Source organism: Molossus molossus, unplaced genomic scaffold, assembly GCF_014108415.1.
Source record: "Molossus molossus isolate mMolMol1 unplaced genomic scaffold, mMolMol1.p scaffold_m16_p_11, whole genome shotgun sequence".
Lineage (NCBI taxonomy): Eukaryota > Metazoa > Chordata > Mammalia > Chiroptera > Molossidae > Molossus > Molossus molossus.
In genome coordinates, this window is record NW_023425346.1 from 52988604 (window position 1) to 53002134 (window position 13531).

At 37.8% G+C, this 13531-nt stretch overlaps 1 protein-coding gene across 4 annotated transcripts in view; it reads left to right on the forward strand.

The window, feature by feature from the left end:
- The first annotated feature begins 1877 nt into the window (after window positions 1-1877).
- Window positions 1878-13531, forward strand: part of ORC2 (origin recognition complex subunit 2) — a 43285-nt gene continuing 31631 nt past the window's right edge. For 3 of the 4 annotated variants that reach the window (XM_036254172.1, XM_036254169.1, XM_036254170.1), the window contains exons 1-3: window positions 1878-1959; window positions 2848-2951; window positions 3690-3830. In XM_036254172.1, coding sequence (XP_036110065.1) covers window positions 2855-2951; window positions 3690-3830 — 238 coding nt within the window. In that variant the 5' untranslated portion in view covers window positions 1878-1959; window positions 2848-2854. Of the gene's footprint in view, window positions 1976-2847; window positions 2952-3689; window positions 3831-13531 lie in introns of all 4 variants that reach the window. The other variant, XM_036254171.1, reaches the window with a different exon arrangement.

Sequence of the window (13531 nt, forward strand, 5' to 3'; positions counted from 1 at the left end):
TACACGAATTTCAGCTACAAACAAGACCAAGTTTGGTTTCTTCTGTCTGGGCAATTCCTTTTCTTGTTTTAATATATTTTTATTGATTTTAAAGAGGAGGGAGGGAGGGAGGGAGGGAGAGAGGGAGAAAGAAATAAAGAAAGAAGGAGAGAAAGAGAGAAGCATTGATAGATTGATTGCCTCTTGCAAAAACCCCAACCAGGGATGGAATGTGCAACCTGGGCATGTGCCCTGACTGGGAATCAAACCTTTGACATTTTTGGTGCATGTGGTGACGGTTAGCCAACTGAACCACACTGGCAGGGCTGTTCGGGCAATTCTTATGTAAAATTTACCATAGGGAAATTGCCTAGAACAATATTCAGCTGTCTGGAATATTTGTTTACAAATTTTCTGTGAAAATCTTTTTTTCACCCTTGAAGAAACTACTAAACTTTTGCTAATGAGTATTATGTAACTGATCTTTCCTCCATTTCCACTTTGATTGCCAGGAAGTTTAAAGCTAAAAAAATTTTTTTCTTCTATTTAAAATTTTTACAATTTATTTTGCTTTACAGCATATCAGTTTGTCACTGATGAAAATAACAGTTAATATAACAACAGATAATGAGAAGCACTGAAATAGACCAAAAAAATCCAAAATTCTTTGTATGATTTTATTTTTGCTTTTTTAAAATATTTTCCCTGATAGTTTATCATTTATTTTATTGCATTTGTTTATTGTTACTGCTTCAAAACCTTTGTAAAACAAAACAGTATACAATTTAAAATAATGTTGATTATGCTGAATCTGGCTATGTTCTTAAAAGGATGGTTGGTCGCCCTGACCAGGTCGCTCAGTTTGTTAGAGTGTCGTCTGGATAGGTCAAGGTTTCGGGTTCCGTCCCTGGTCAGAGCACATACAAGAATCAACCAATGAATGCATAAATAAGTGGAATAGCAAATCGATCTCTCTCTCAAATCAATAAAAGAAAAGAAAAGAAAGATTAAATATATGCTTGATAGAACTAGTAATGTTTAACCTAATGAACTGGAAACCTAGAGGAACTCTAGATGTCTTTAGATATTTGAACTGTCATATGGGAAAATGATTAAACATATTGTGAATAGTTCCCAGAGGTCAAAACAAGCATTTAGGAAAATAGATGTATATTTATTTATTAATGGTAGGAGAAGTGTATGGCGTAATAGAATGATCAGGGACTTTGTAATTAATCAAACTTGGGTTTCAGCCCTAACACACTTTCTAATGAGTGAATTTGAGTAATTTAACATTTAACTCAGTTTACTCATCTATAAATAAGGGGAATTATATATAGTTAACCTAAGTGAATCTGAGGATTTAATGATCTGGTATACATAAAAGTGCCTAAAACAGTGCCTGACAAATAGCCTCTCAAAGAAAAACTTTATCTTATACAGATATAAAGAATTGTAAGTTTATTTTATACCAATGTCATGTAGATGCATTAAACTTTTTCTCTCTACACCTGTATTCCCATAATAAACAATATCATGAGTAGAAAAATGACCCAAAAGCGTAAGTTCACTGGCAGTGGTCATATAAATTATAGATGAATTATTATCTTTATACACAAAGAATAAACCTAATAGAATTGTTTTGAGGAATAAATGAGAATTCATATAGATAATTCAAAACTGTCTAACATATGGTAAGTGCTCAAAATGTGGTCTCCTCCCTGTATCTATTCCCCAATCCAGATCTCAGTTACTAAGGTTTCCTAACCAAAATGATAATGGTCATTTTACCCTTTACTATGCTATCAGAATAACTGGGGCTTTGTAAGAACTGAATTTATCTAGTCATCTTGTTGGTTAAAACTCATGACCTTTGGTTGCTTTTATTTTCCTATTAGCTAATGCTGACTGAGTTCTTTTTTCAATTACAGGTGACTCTACCTGAATTTTCCAACTACAGAATGTGTAATACCTTTAAAGGTAAATGAAAACTAAGGCAAGTCATTTAAGTGCTAGTTACAACATTTATCTGCATGCAAATAACTAACGTATGAGGGGCACAGTCAGTAGTTCCCCTTATCAGGAGAAAAGGCATAAATAGGATTTATAAGAGGGAAAAATTCATTTTTTGGGTAAACCGATTTAGCTGGCAGGTAGTTGGAATCATCGTTGGTTAATTGCAGGCTATTAGTAGTATAAGTTATGAAGCTAAATTTTGTCAGAATAGCTAGAGTTGATTAATCTTGTTTGCCAAACTCATGTTTGTTCAGTGAAGAACTGACTATAAAGTATTGGTAAGGTTTATGCTTACTGTTTAGTTACCAAGATACCTAGAAAGCCATATTCATATTTGTCAAGTTGTTTGGCAAGCATGCAATAATAGTAAAGGGAGGTCGTGAGGATTATTTGATCCAGGTTTGGTATGCTGGTGAAGTATACAGACTTCTCTGAATGAACTGTATCTTTCTAGTGAGCAGAAATTAAAATTCACCAAACCATATTCTTTGTTTGGTTGCACCTTTTCTAGACTCTCATGTAATTAACCATTTCTTTTCTGATAATGTTATTTTGTAGATTGGTCAGAGCTTTCTTTGTAGGCAGAGTTGTTTTCCTGTTACATTTTAGTTGCCTTGATTGGAATTAGCTTTTTCCAAATCTCACACATATCTTTCTCTTTCATTTTTCAGATAAAGAATTGAATTACCTATTATCAAAAACATAACATTAATACAGTAATGCATAATATATTTTTCATACTTAAAGAGTTTTTAATATGTTATACATGTATTCATTATGTTAATGTTTAATTTCTTTGGCTGTTGATATGAATTTTTCATCTGTTTTGAGTACTTTATTGCTTTTGTTTAGGTTGGCGATGATGAATAAACTAGAATTAAAGGAAGACAAGATGCTTGAGGTTCGGTTTGTGGGAGATGATGATGTTCTTAATCACATTCTTGATAGAGAAGGAGGTACTAAGTTCATACAATTTAAGAGATACCTGTGTAATGGTTATGGACTGTTTCACTTTTTAAAATATTTTAGCCTTCTATTTTGAAAATATAGCACAAAGTATTTGATCTGGTAAGACTGTAAAAAACTATTTTTAGTTTATTCCTCTCAAACTTTTTTTGAAAATTAAAGATAAGCCTTATCTAATATGAAATGACTAGTAGTGGTATAGTGGTGGTAATACACTTTCAAGGTTGTTTTGGGGTGCTTATTATTGTTGTTATTATTCTTTTTTTAATCCTCACCTAAGAATATTTTTTTCATTGATTTTTAGATAGAATGGGAGGAAGAGTGAGAGAGAGAGAAACATTGATGGGAGAGACACATCGATTGGTTGCCTCCCGCATGACCCCAACTGGGGCCAGGGATCAAACCTGTATCCGATGTATATGCCCTTTATTGGGAATCGAACCCATGACTCTTTGGTCCATGGATGGACACTAACCGCTGAGCCAAACTGGCAGGCTTTTGGGGGGTTTTATAAATTTTTTATTTTATTTTATTTTTCCATCACTATATGTTGTTTTTTAAGCTTAGTTATATAAACTGGAAGAGTGGTCTGTACTTCAGTCCACTGAATTTTTTCCCATCTTTTTAGTAATGACAATATAAGTAGTACAGTTTATTTACTTATTTAAATGTAATGTTTAGAAATAATTTGTACCAGTCATGTTCTAATTCTTTGAATGTTCTTATAGGAACTAAATTAAAAAAGGAGCGACCTCAACTTTTGGTCAACACAAAAAAAATAAAGAAGCCGGAATATGATTTGGAGGAAGATGGCCAGGAAATCTTAAAAGATAAGAACTATGCGGAAGTTTTAGGACGAGATGTTCAAGGTACTTGGGGAGAGAGGGGGAAATATGTGTTTATAAATAGTCAAAATTGCTTTTCAGGATACAGTCAAGTAGTCTGGCAGGTTAAGCAATGGTGTGCCATATTATTTTTTCCAATATTTTTTTTATATAAATTTACATAACATAAAGTTTACCATCTTTACCATTTTTAAGAGTATAGTTCAGTTGTATTAAACACATTCAAAATGTTGTGTTACAATCACTGCCATCCATCTCCAGAACTCTTTTCATGTGGTGTGCTATATTAATATATTTTTCACTTGATCTTAGCCAAAAGGCCGAGAAGCGATATATTAATATATTTTTCATGAGAAAAGCGTTGCTTTATGTTTTCTTCCTATAGTGGAAAAGTTTAGAAGTACTGAGTTTCTACTACAGATTTTTTCTTTAGCATATTTTTTTTTATCCTCACCCGAGGACATTTTTTCCATTTTTTGTTCAGGTAGAGTGGGAGGGAGAGAGGAAGAGAGAGAAAGAGAGAAACATCGACGTGAAAGGGACACATCGAGTGGCTGCCACCCGCACGACCAACCAGGGCCGGGGACAAACTGCAACCGAGGTACGTGCCCTTAGCGGGAACCGAACCCGGGTCTCTCTGGACCGCAGGCTGATGCTCTAACTGCTGAGCCAAACCGTCCAGGGCTCTCTAGCATATTTTTTTAAAATATTATTATTGGTTTTTAGAGAGAAAGAAATATCGATCAGTTGCCACCCACGTGCGCCCTAACCAGGGATCGAACCTGCAACCTGGTCATGTGCCCTGACTGGGAATCGAACCTACCACCTTTCAGTACATAGGATGACGCTTCAACCAACTGAGCCACACCAGCCAGGGCTTAACAGCTTTGTATTTTTATTTTTACAAACAACTAGTCCTACTCTTAATTACTTTTAGAAAGACAGACTCTACAGACCAGTGATTCCAAAGTTATTTTTTAAGATATTTATATTTTTAACTAGTTTGAAATAATTTCATAAAGCAAGTCACTTCACTATTGTCTTGATCTTTGTTATAGAAAAAAAATTAGAAGGAACATTCTAAGAAATAATGTTGTTTCAACCTATGCATGCCAAATTGCTGCCAGATTATACTTAAAATTTTTTAGGCTTGGATTATATTTAATTAGGGGTAAAGGAGCACAGATCTACTCAAGTTAGCTTAAAAAATAAAGGTTGAGGAACGAAATCATTATTATTGGAACTGGGACCACATTAAAAACTGAGAGACTTTACTTTCCTGGATCTTCTAATCTCCCTCATGTCATCTCTGTGCATTCGTTCTGTTCTCTCTATGGCCTCTATCTCCCTCGTGTGTGTGTGTGTGTGTGTGTGTGTGTGTGTGTGTATTTTTCTTTATTGGTTTTAGAAAGAGGAAGGGAGAGAGAGATAGAAACATCGATGAGAGAGAACATTGATTGGCCACCTCCTGCATGCCCCTACTGGGGATTAGGCCCACAACCTGGGCATGTGCCTTGACCGGGAATCAAACCGGCAACCTCTTGGTGCGTGGGTTAGTGCTCAACAGTGAGCCACACCAGCCAGGCTGTATATATTTTTTACTCTCTCATATTTGGCTTATAAATAGCCATCTGACTTTTTTGTTGTATCTAGAGTCAGTGCTTCTGCTTTTGTTCCCATTGTTAAATGACATAATACAGAAAGTGATCACCATCCTTCAATAGGCTTAGTGGGTGGGGTGGATTCTCTGAAAAGTTTTCCCAACAGAGCGTTGACATTTTTAGGGCATATTGTGAATAGAACTTTGGATTTTTTACTACCTATTATTACTAGACCTCAGAAGAGATTAAAAGCGATACAATTTTTTTAAAAAGTATTTTTATTCCTTTTTTGTTTGTTTGTTTTAGAGAGAGTGAGAAAGGTAGAGAGAAACATCAGTTTGTTTTTCCACTTATTTATGCATTCTTTGGTTGATTCTCGTATGTGCCCTGACCAGGTATCAAACCTGCAACCTTGGCATATCAGTATGACTCTAACCAACTGAGCAACCTGGCCAGGGCCATCTTAACCATTTTAAGTGTGTAGTTCATTATGAAGTATGTTCACATTTTTTTGCAACTAGTCTCCAGAACGCTTTTCATCTTACAAAACTGAAATTCTATGCCCATTAAATGACTCCCAATCCTCTTAGCCCCTGATAATTACCGTTTTACTTTCTTTCTCTATGAATTTGACTGCTCTAGGTACCTAAAATAATTGGAATCATACAATATTTCTTTTTTGTGATTGGCTTATTTTCACTTAGCATAATATCCTCAAGATTCATCTGTGTTACAATACATATCAGAATTTCCTTTCTTTTTGAGGCTGAATAATATTGCATTGTATGTATATACCACATTTTGTTTATCCATTCATCTGTTGATGTACGTTTGGGTTGCTTCAGTTATTGGCTATTGTGAGTAATGCTGTTATGAACGTGGGTGTACAAATATCTCTTTGAGACCTTGATGTGAATTCTTTTGGGTATATTCCCAGAAGTGGAATTGCTGGATCAAATGGTAATTCTAGTTTTAATTTTTTCAGGAACAGCCATACTATATTCCTCATATTGTTAAATTCTTAGAGATTATATTCTAGACAAAAAGAACTTTAATATTTGAGTAACACTAAATTTTAATCTATAAACAGTATATAATATTCCTATATTAGATTTTTGGGTTGTTTTTAACTTTTTGTGATTAAAATCAATGCAGTAGTCATTACCCTTGGACATAAATCTTTGTTTAAAATCTCTTATTTCCTCTTAAGAGACTTCTAGAAGTAAAATTATTTGTAAAAGTATATGAACTTTCTAAGGCATACATATTGCCAAATTGCTTTTGGGAAGATTATGTCAACTAGTATTAAGGTCCCTCATCAGCATTGAACTCTTTTGTTGTTAATCCTCACCTAAGGATATTTTTTCCCATTAATTTCTTTTCTTTTTTGGGGGGGGATGGTACGTGCCCCATAGCGGGAACCGAACCCGGGACTCTCTGGTCCACAGGTCGATGCTCCAACCGCTGAGCCAAACCGGCCAGGGCTTCCTTTAATTTCTTAGAGAGTGGGGGCAGGGAGAGGGAGAGAGAGAGAGAGACATTGATGTGAGAGAGACACATCGATTGCTTGCCTCCCCCATGCACACTGACTGGGGCCGGGGATCAAACCTGCAATTCAGGTACATGCCCTTGACTGGGAATTGAACCCTTGAGACTTCTGTTCCTGGACTGATGCTCCAGCCACTGATCAACACTGGCCAGGGCAGCATTAAATTTTTTTTTCTTCTTATATTTATTAGCCGCTTTAATTTCTTCTGTGGATTATATATATAGTTTTGTTTTTTATATGTATTGTGTATCTTGTGTAATTTAAAATTTATTGAAAAGTTTTATATATATATATAATGTAAAGCCCTCTTGGCCAATGTGATTAGAACCATTGTTAGTTGGTCAGTAAATCAAAATATCAGAATCAGGAAATCATATAACATATACTTTAAACATTTTGTTTTACATATAAATACGGGTATGTGTTTGTGTATGTATGTGTGCACACACTAGGGTCTTTTCTTTGAGTATAAGTTTGTTAGAGGTCAGCTGATTGAAGAACAGCATCCCTTTTTGTTTTGAGTTTGGGGTGTGTTTTTTTTGAGTGAGGTATATGTTTATTATTATTATTATTATTATTATTATTTTTATCCTCACCCGAGGACATTTTTCCATTCTTTGTTCAGGTAGAGTGGGAGGGAGAGAGAGGAACAGAGAGAGAGAGAGAGAGAAACATCGACGCGAAAGGAACACATCGAGTGGCCGCCACCCGCACAACCGACCAGGGCCGGGGACAAACTGCAACCGAGGCATGCGCCCTTAGCGGGAACCGAACCCGGGTCTCTCAGGACCGCAGGCCGACGCTCTAACCACTGAACCAAACCGGCCAGGGCTATGTTTATTATTTAGAATTATGTTTTTATAACACTAACAGAACTGGGTTGGGGAATTTTACTTTTTATTCTGTGCTGATATTTTAATTTCCAAATACATCCACGATAACAATACTATAACAGGGATTGTGAATTTGCCACTGCCCTGACCTAAGGGACAGTTTTCCACTGGTTCTGTCCAGACTCTACTTGGCCCCACCTTGACCAAGAGGCAAGTCTTTCTCTTCATACCACCCATGAGGGCTACAATTTCCCAAAGGCATACAATGGCCCTTGACCAGCAGCAAGAAATGGGACCAGGAAAGAGAATGGACAGAATCTCCTTGGCCCTGACAAGTGTCACTTTGACCTGGACACTTGTGGCTGACAGGCCAACCATTGTTGATGGTAACACCAAGAGGGATAGCTGAGTCAACCTACCTAGTATTACCTTGTACTCGCCACAACAGGGTCACTACTCCTCTAACCTAGGTCTAAGGGTTTTCTATTCTTTCCTCTTCCCTTTAGCTTCCAAATTCCTCTCACTCCTTTGGGGTTTGTTTTGTTGTTTTTTTTAAGATCCAATGTTCATATTGTATCATTTAGGATTTCAGATTTTGTTTCCTTTAGATTGATAATTTAAAGACACTTTCGATACAGTCTGAGTGCGGTGTGCATTTATGTGTTTTTAAAAAATATATTGATTTGAGAGAGAGAGAAGCATCGAATTTTTGTTGTTCCACTTAACCTATGCATTCATTGGTTGGTTCCTGTATGTGCCCTGACTGGGGATCAAATCCCACAACCTTGGCATATCAGGACAATGCTCTAACCAACTGAACTACCCGGCCAGGGCTCTGCTTTTATCTTTTTTAATTTTTTTCTTAAATCTTTTATGGTTTCTCATCCATACCTAATTTGAAACCAATTGTTTTAATTAATAGCTTTTTTTTTTTTATCCTCACCCGAGGACATTCTTCCATTTTTTTTTGTTCAGGTAGAGTGGGAGGGAGAGAGAGGAACAGAGAGAGAGAGAGAGAGAAACATCAATGTGAAAGGGACACATCGAGTGGCTGCCACCCGCACAACCGACCAGGGCCGGGGACAAACTGCAACCGAGGTATGCGCCCTTAGCGGGAACCGAACCTGGGTCTCTCAGGACCGCAGGCCGACGCTCTAACCGCCGAGCCAAATCGGCCAGGTCTAATTAATAGCTTTTATCAAGTCTTTCTAAAGCATTTAATTCAGTTTATATGGAAACTACTTAATACTTTTAAATTTATATTTTGTTTGTGTGCCAAACATTTAATTAAATTACATAATTGAAGTAACAAGTTCTCCATAAGCAGACTCATGCATATGTGGAAATTAAATATATGGTAAGAGTAGCATTGAAGATCAATCATATAAGGATGAACTGGTCAGACTTCCAGTCAAGATGGCGGTGTAGGTAAACACGGTATCGCATCCTCCCACAATCACATCAAAGTTACAACTAAACTACAGAACAACCATCCTTCAGAACTGCCTGAAATCAAGCTGAATGGAAGTCCTACAACTACAGTATTAAAGAAGCCGCATCGAGACTGGTAGGAGGGGTGGAGGTGCGATGGGCTGGCCCCACACCCATGTGTGGCGGATAAAAATTAGGAAGATACCTTGGCTGGAAAGGTCCTCCCTGAGGACTGAGGGGTCCCCATCCCATACCAGGCACCCTGCTCAGGGTTCCAGTGCCAGGTATAGAAGTCCCCATAACTTCTGGATGGAAAAACCAGCAGGAACTGAGGCTCAGGGAGACTGAGGTGGCTGGAGCCCTAGGCAGCTCCTCTTAAAGGGCCGCACACGGACTTATTAGACTCACTCCCTCTAAGCTTGGAGAGGAGGCAGCTCCAGGGCCGCCAGAGACATACAGAGAAGAACTGAGCTGTTTGGCATTGGAGCGAGGGCTGAAGAGGCAGCTTTCTTCTGGACAGATGTGCTGTCAGAGGCTTTTGTTCCTTTGGTGAGCCCTTCCCTGGGGCAGCAGATGGCCACCATTTCCAGGCCTCCAGCAACCTGGCTCACACTGGTTGCCCCGCCCTGGTGGTTCTCTGAGGCCCTGCCCCACCCAGCTTTCAGGCCCACCCAAGCTGTTCCAGTTGCTTAACCATAGGATTGGCCTGGCTTGGATCCTGCTTCAGGTTTTCCTAAATTCTTTCAAACAAGCAGCATCTGGTCTCAGCTAGCCCCATACTTCTCGTTAAGTAATACATAGAAACACAGGGAGGTAACCAAAATGAGGAGACAAAGAAACAGGTCCCAGCCCTGGCCAGTTTGGCTCAGCGGTTAGAGCGTCGGCCTGCGGTCCGGAGAGACCCGGGTTCGGTTCCCGCTAAGGGCACGTACTTCGGTTGCAGTTTGTCCCCGGCCCTGGTTGATCGTGCGGGTGGCAGCCACTCGATGTGTCCCTTCACGTCGATGTTTCTCACTCTCTCTCCCTTCCTCTCTCTCCCTCCCACTCTATCTGTACAAAAAAAAAATGGAAAAATATCCTCGGGTGAGGATAAAAAAAAAAAAAAAAAAGAAACAGGTCCCAAATGAAAGAACAGAACAACACCCCAAGAAAAGAATAAGCGAAATGGAGATAAGCAACCTAACAGATGCTGAGTTCAAAACACTGCTTATAAGGATGCTCAATGAACTTAGTGAGAACCTCAGTGAACTTAGTGAGGGCCTCAAGAGCATAAAAAGGGACCAGTCAGAAATGAAGGAGGCACTAACTGAAATAAAGAATAATTTACACAGATTCAATAGTAGAATAGGTAAAGCCAAGAAGCAAACCATCAATTTGGAACATAAGGAAGCAAAAAACACCCAATCAAAACAGCAAAAAGAAAAAAGAATCCAAAACAATGAGGATAGTGTAAGGAGCCTCTGGGACAATTTTGAGCGTGCCAAAATTCGCATCTTGGGGTGCCAGAAGAAGAGAGAGAACAAGAAATTGAAAACCTCTTTGAAACAATAATGGCAGAAAACTTCCCTAACTTGGTGAAGGAAACAGACATACAAGTCCAGGAAGCACAGAGAGGTCCCAAACAAGATGAACCCCAAGAGGCCCACACCAAGACACATCATCATCAAAATGCAAAAGGTTCAAGACAGAGAGACTCTTAAAAGCAGCAAGAGAAAAGCATTTAGGAACCCCCATAAGACTGTCACCTGATTTCTCAAGAGAAACTTTGCAGGCCAGAAGGGAATGGCAAGAAATATTCAGAGTGATGAAAAGCAAGAACCTTCAACCAAGATTACTCTATCCTGCAAAGCTGTCACTTAGAATCGATGGCCATATAAAGAGTTTCTCAGACAAGGAAAAGCTAAAGGAATTCATCACCACCAAACCGTTATATGAAATGTTGAAGGGTCTTTTTGAAGAAAAAGATAAACTATATGAACAAACAAAATGACAATGAATACAGATTTATCAGCAATGGAATCTACAAACAAAATGAACAGGCAGAACAGAAATATTCTCATAGACACAAAGAACATTTTGTTGGTTGCTAGATGGGAGGGGGGGTTAGGGGAATGGATGAAAAAGGTGAAGGTATTAAGAAGAACAAATTGGTTGCTAGACTGACAAACCTCAAAGGGAAGGGGGTTGGGGGGTGGGAAGAAATAAACCAAAGAACATATATGCATATGTGCATAACCAATGGACACAAGAGTGTGGGAAAAGGCAGGAGGAGGGGGGGGGTCAATGGGGGAAAAATGAGGAACATCTGTGTAATACATTCAACAATAAAGATAAAAAAATTTTTTAAAAAAAAAGAATGAACTGGTCAATAACTGGTGTTGGGACAACTGGTATTCTTATGAAAAAAAATTGGATCCCTATCTCCCACTGTAAACAACTTAATTACCTTATTTAAAGAGTTACACATGAAAAGCAAATTATAAATGCCTCTACAAGAAAATATGATTCTAGAAGAATTTCTTTTCAAATGTGTAATTAGTCCTGGCTGGTGTAGCTCAGTTGGTTGGTTGTTGCCCAGAGGGGTTGCTGGTTGAATAACCTGTTAAGGGCACATGCCCCGGTTTTGGGCTCAATCCCCAGTAGGGAGTGTGCAAGAAGCAGCCCGATCTGTGTGTTGCTCTAACAATGATGTTTCTCTATGTCTTTCCCTCTCCCTTCTTCTCTAAAAATCAATTAAAAAATTTTTTTTTAAATAAAATGTGTAATCAAAAGAAAAAAATGACAAATTCAACTAATCAAAGTTCACTGTTTCTGAAGAAGACAAGCCACAGACTAGGAGAAAATATCTGTAAAAGACATAGTATATTAAGGAACTATTAATCCAAAATATACAAAGAACTCTTAAAATTCAACAATAAGAAAACAACCTGATTTAAAAATAAGCAAAAGACCTAGACATCTCACCAAAGAAGATATACAGATGATAAATAAGCATATAAAATCCAAAACATTGACACCACAAAATGCTGGCAAAGATGTGGAGCAATCAGAACTTCCTATGGGAATGCAAAATGGTATATGTAGCTCTTTGGCAGACATTTTGACAGTTTCTTACAAACTAAACATATTCTTATAAGACCTAGCATTTGTGCTCCTTAATATGTCCCCAAAAGTTGAAATATATGTCCACCCAAAAACCTACACATAAATATTTATAGGATCTTTGTTCATAATTGCCATACATTTTCTTGGAAGCAACCAAAAAGTCAGCTAAGGATAAATAAACTGTGATACATTCATACAGTGAAATAATATTCATTGCTTTAAAGAAAAAGCTATTGTCCGGCCAATGTTGCTCAGTGGTTGAGCATCAACCCATACACTAAGAGGTCACCAGTTCGATTACTGGTCAGGACACATGCCCAGGTTGTGCGCCCAATCCCCAGTGGTGGGCATGCAGGAAGCGGCCAATTGATGTTCTTTCTCATCGATGTTTCTTTCTTTCTCTCCCTCTCCCTCTCTCTCTAAAATCAATCAAGGAAAACAAATTTTGTTTTAATAAAATAAAAAATAAAGAAAAAGGTATCAAACCATGAAGACACATGGAAAAAGCCTAAATGCATATTACTAAGTGAAAGAAGCCAATCTCAAAAGGCTACATACTCTGATTCCAACTATACAGCCTTCTGGAAAAGCTAAAACTATGGAGACGGTAAAAAGATCAGTGGTTACCAAGAGTCAAGGGGAGGGGATGGATAAACAGGTGGAGTACAAAGGATTTTTAGGGCAGTGAAACTCTTCTTTATGATACTATAATGGCTACATGTCATCATACTTTTGTCAAACCTTATAGAATGTACTACACCAGAGTGAACACTAACAGAAATTTCGGGTGACACTGATGTGTCACAGTAGATTCATTAATTTTAATAAATGTACCACACTGGTGTGGGATGTTGATAGTGGGGACAGGAGGTATATGGGAAATCTCTATACCTTCCACTCAAGTTTAAAACATAAAATTTATTTTAAATGTTAGTATTTCTGTTCATCAGATGACACCATAAAGAAGTGAAAAGACAAATCTTTTCTGGCAATAAGAAACGTGAAAAAAGTTCAACCTCCTTAGTGATTAGGGAAAGGCAAATTGAAATACCCTTCCCCATGAGATTCATTTTATAATCACTAGATTTGCAAAGATTAAGGAGTTTGGATAATACCAAGTGTTAGTGCATGTACAGTGCAATGGAAACTCAAATAATAGAGAACGAACACCAACTTTGGAAAAGTTTGGCACTGTTTTGTAATATC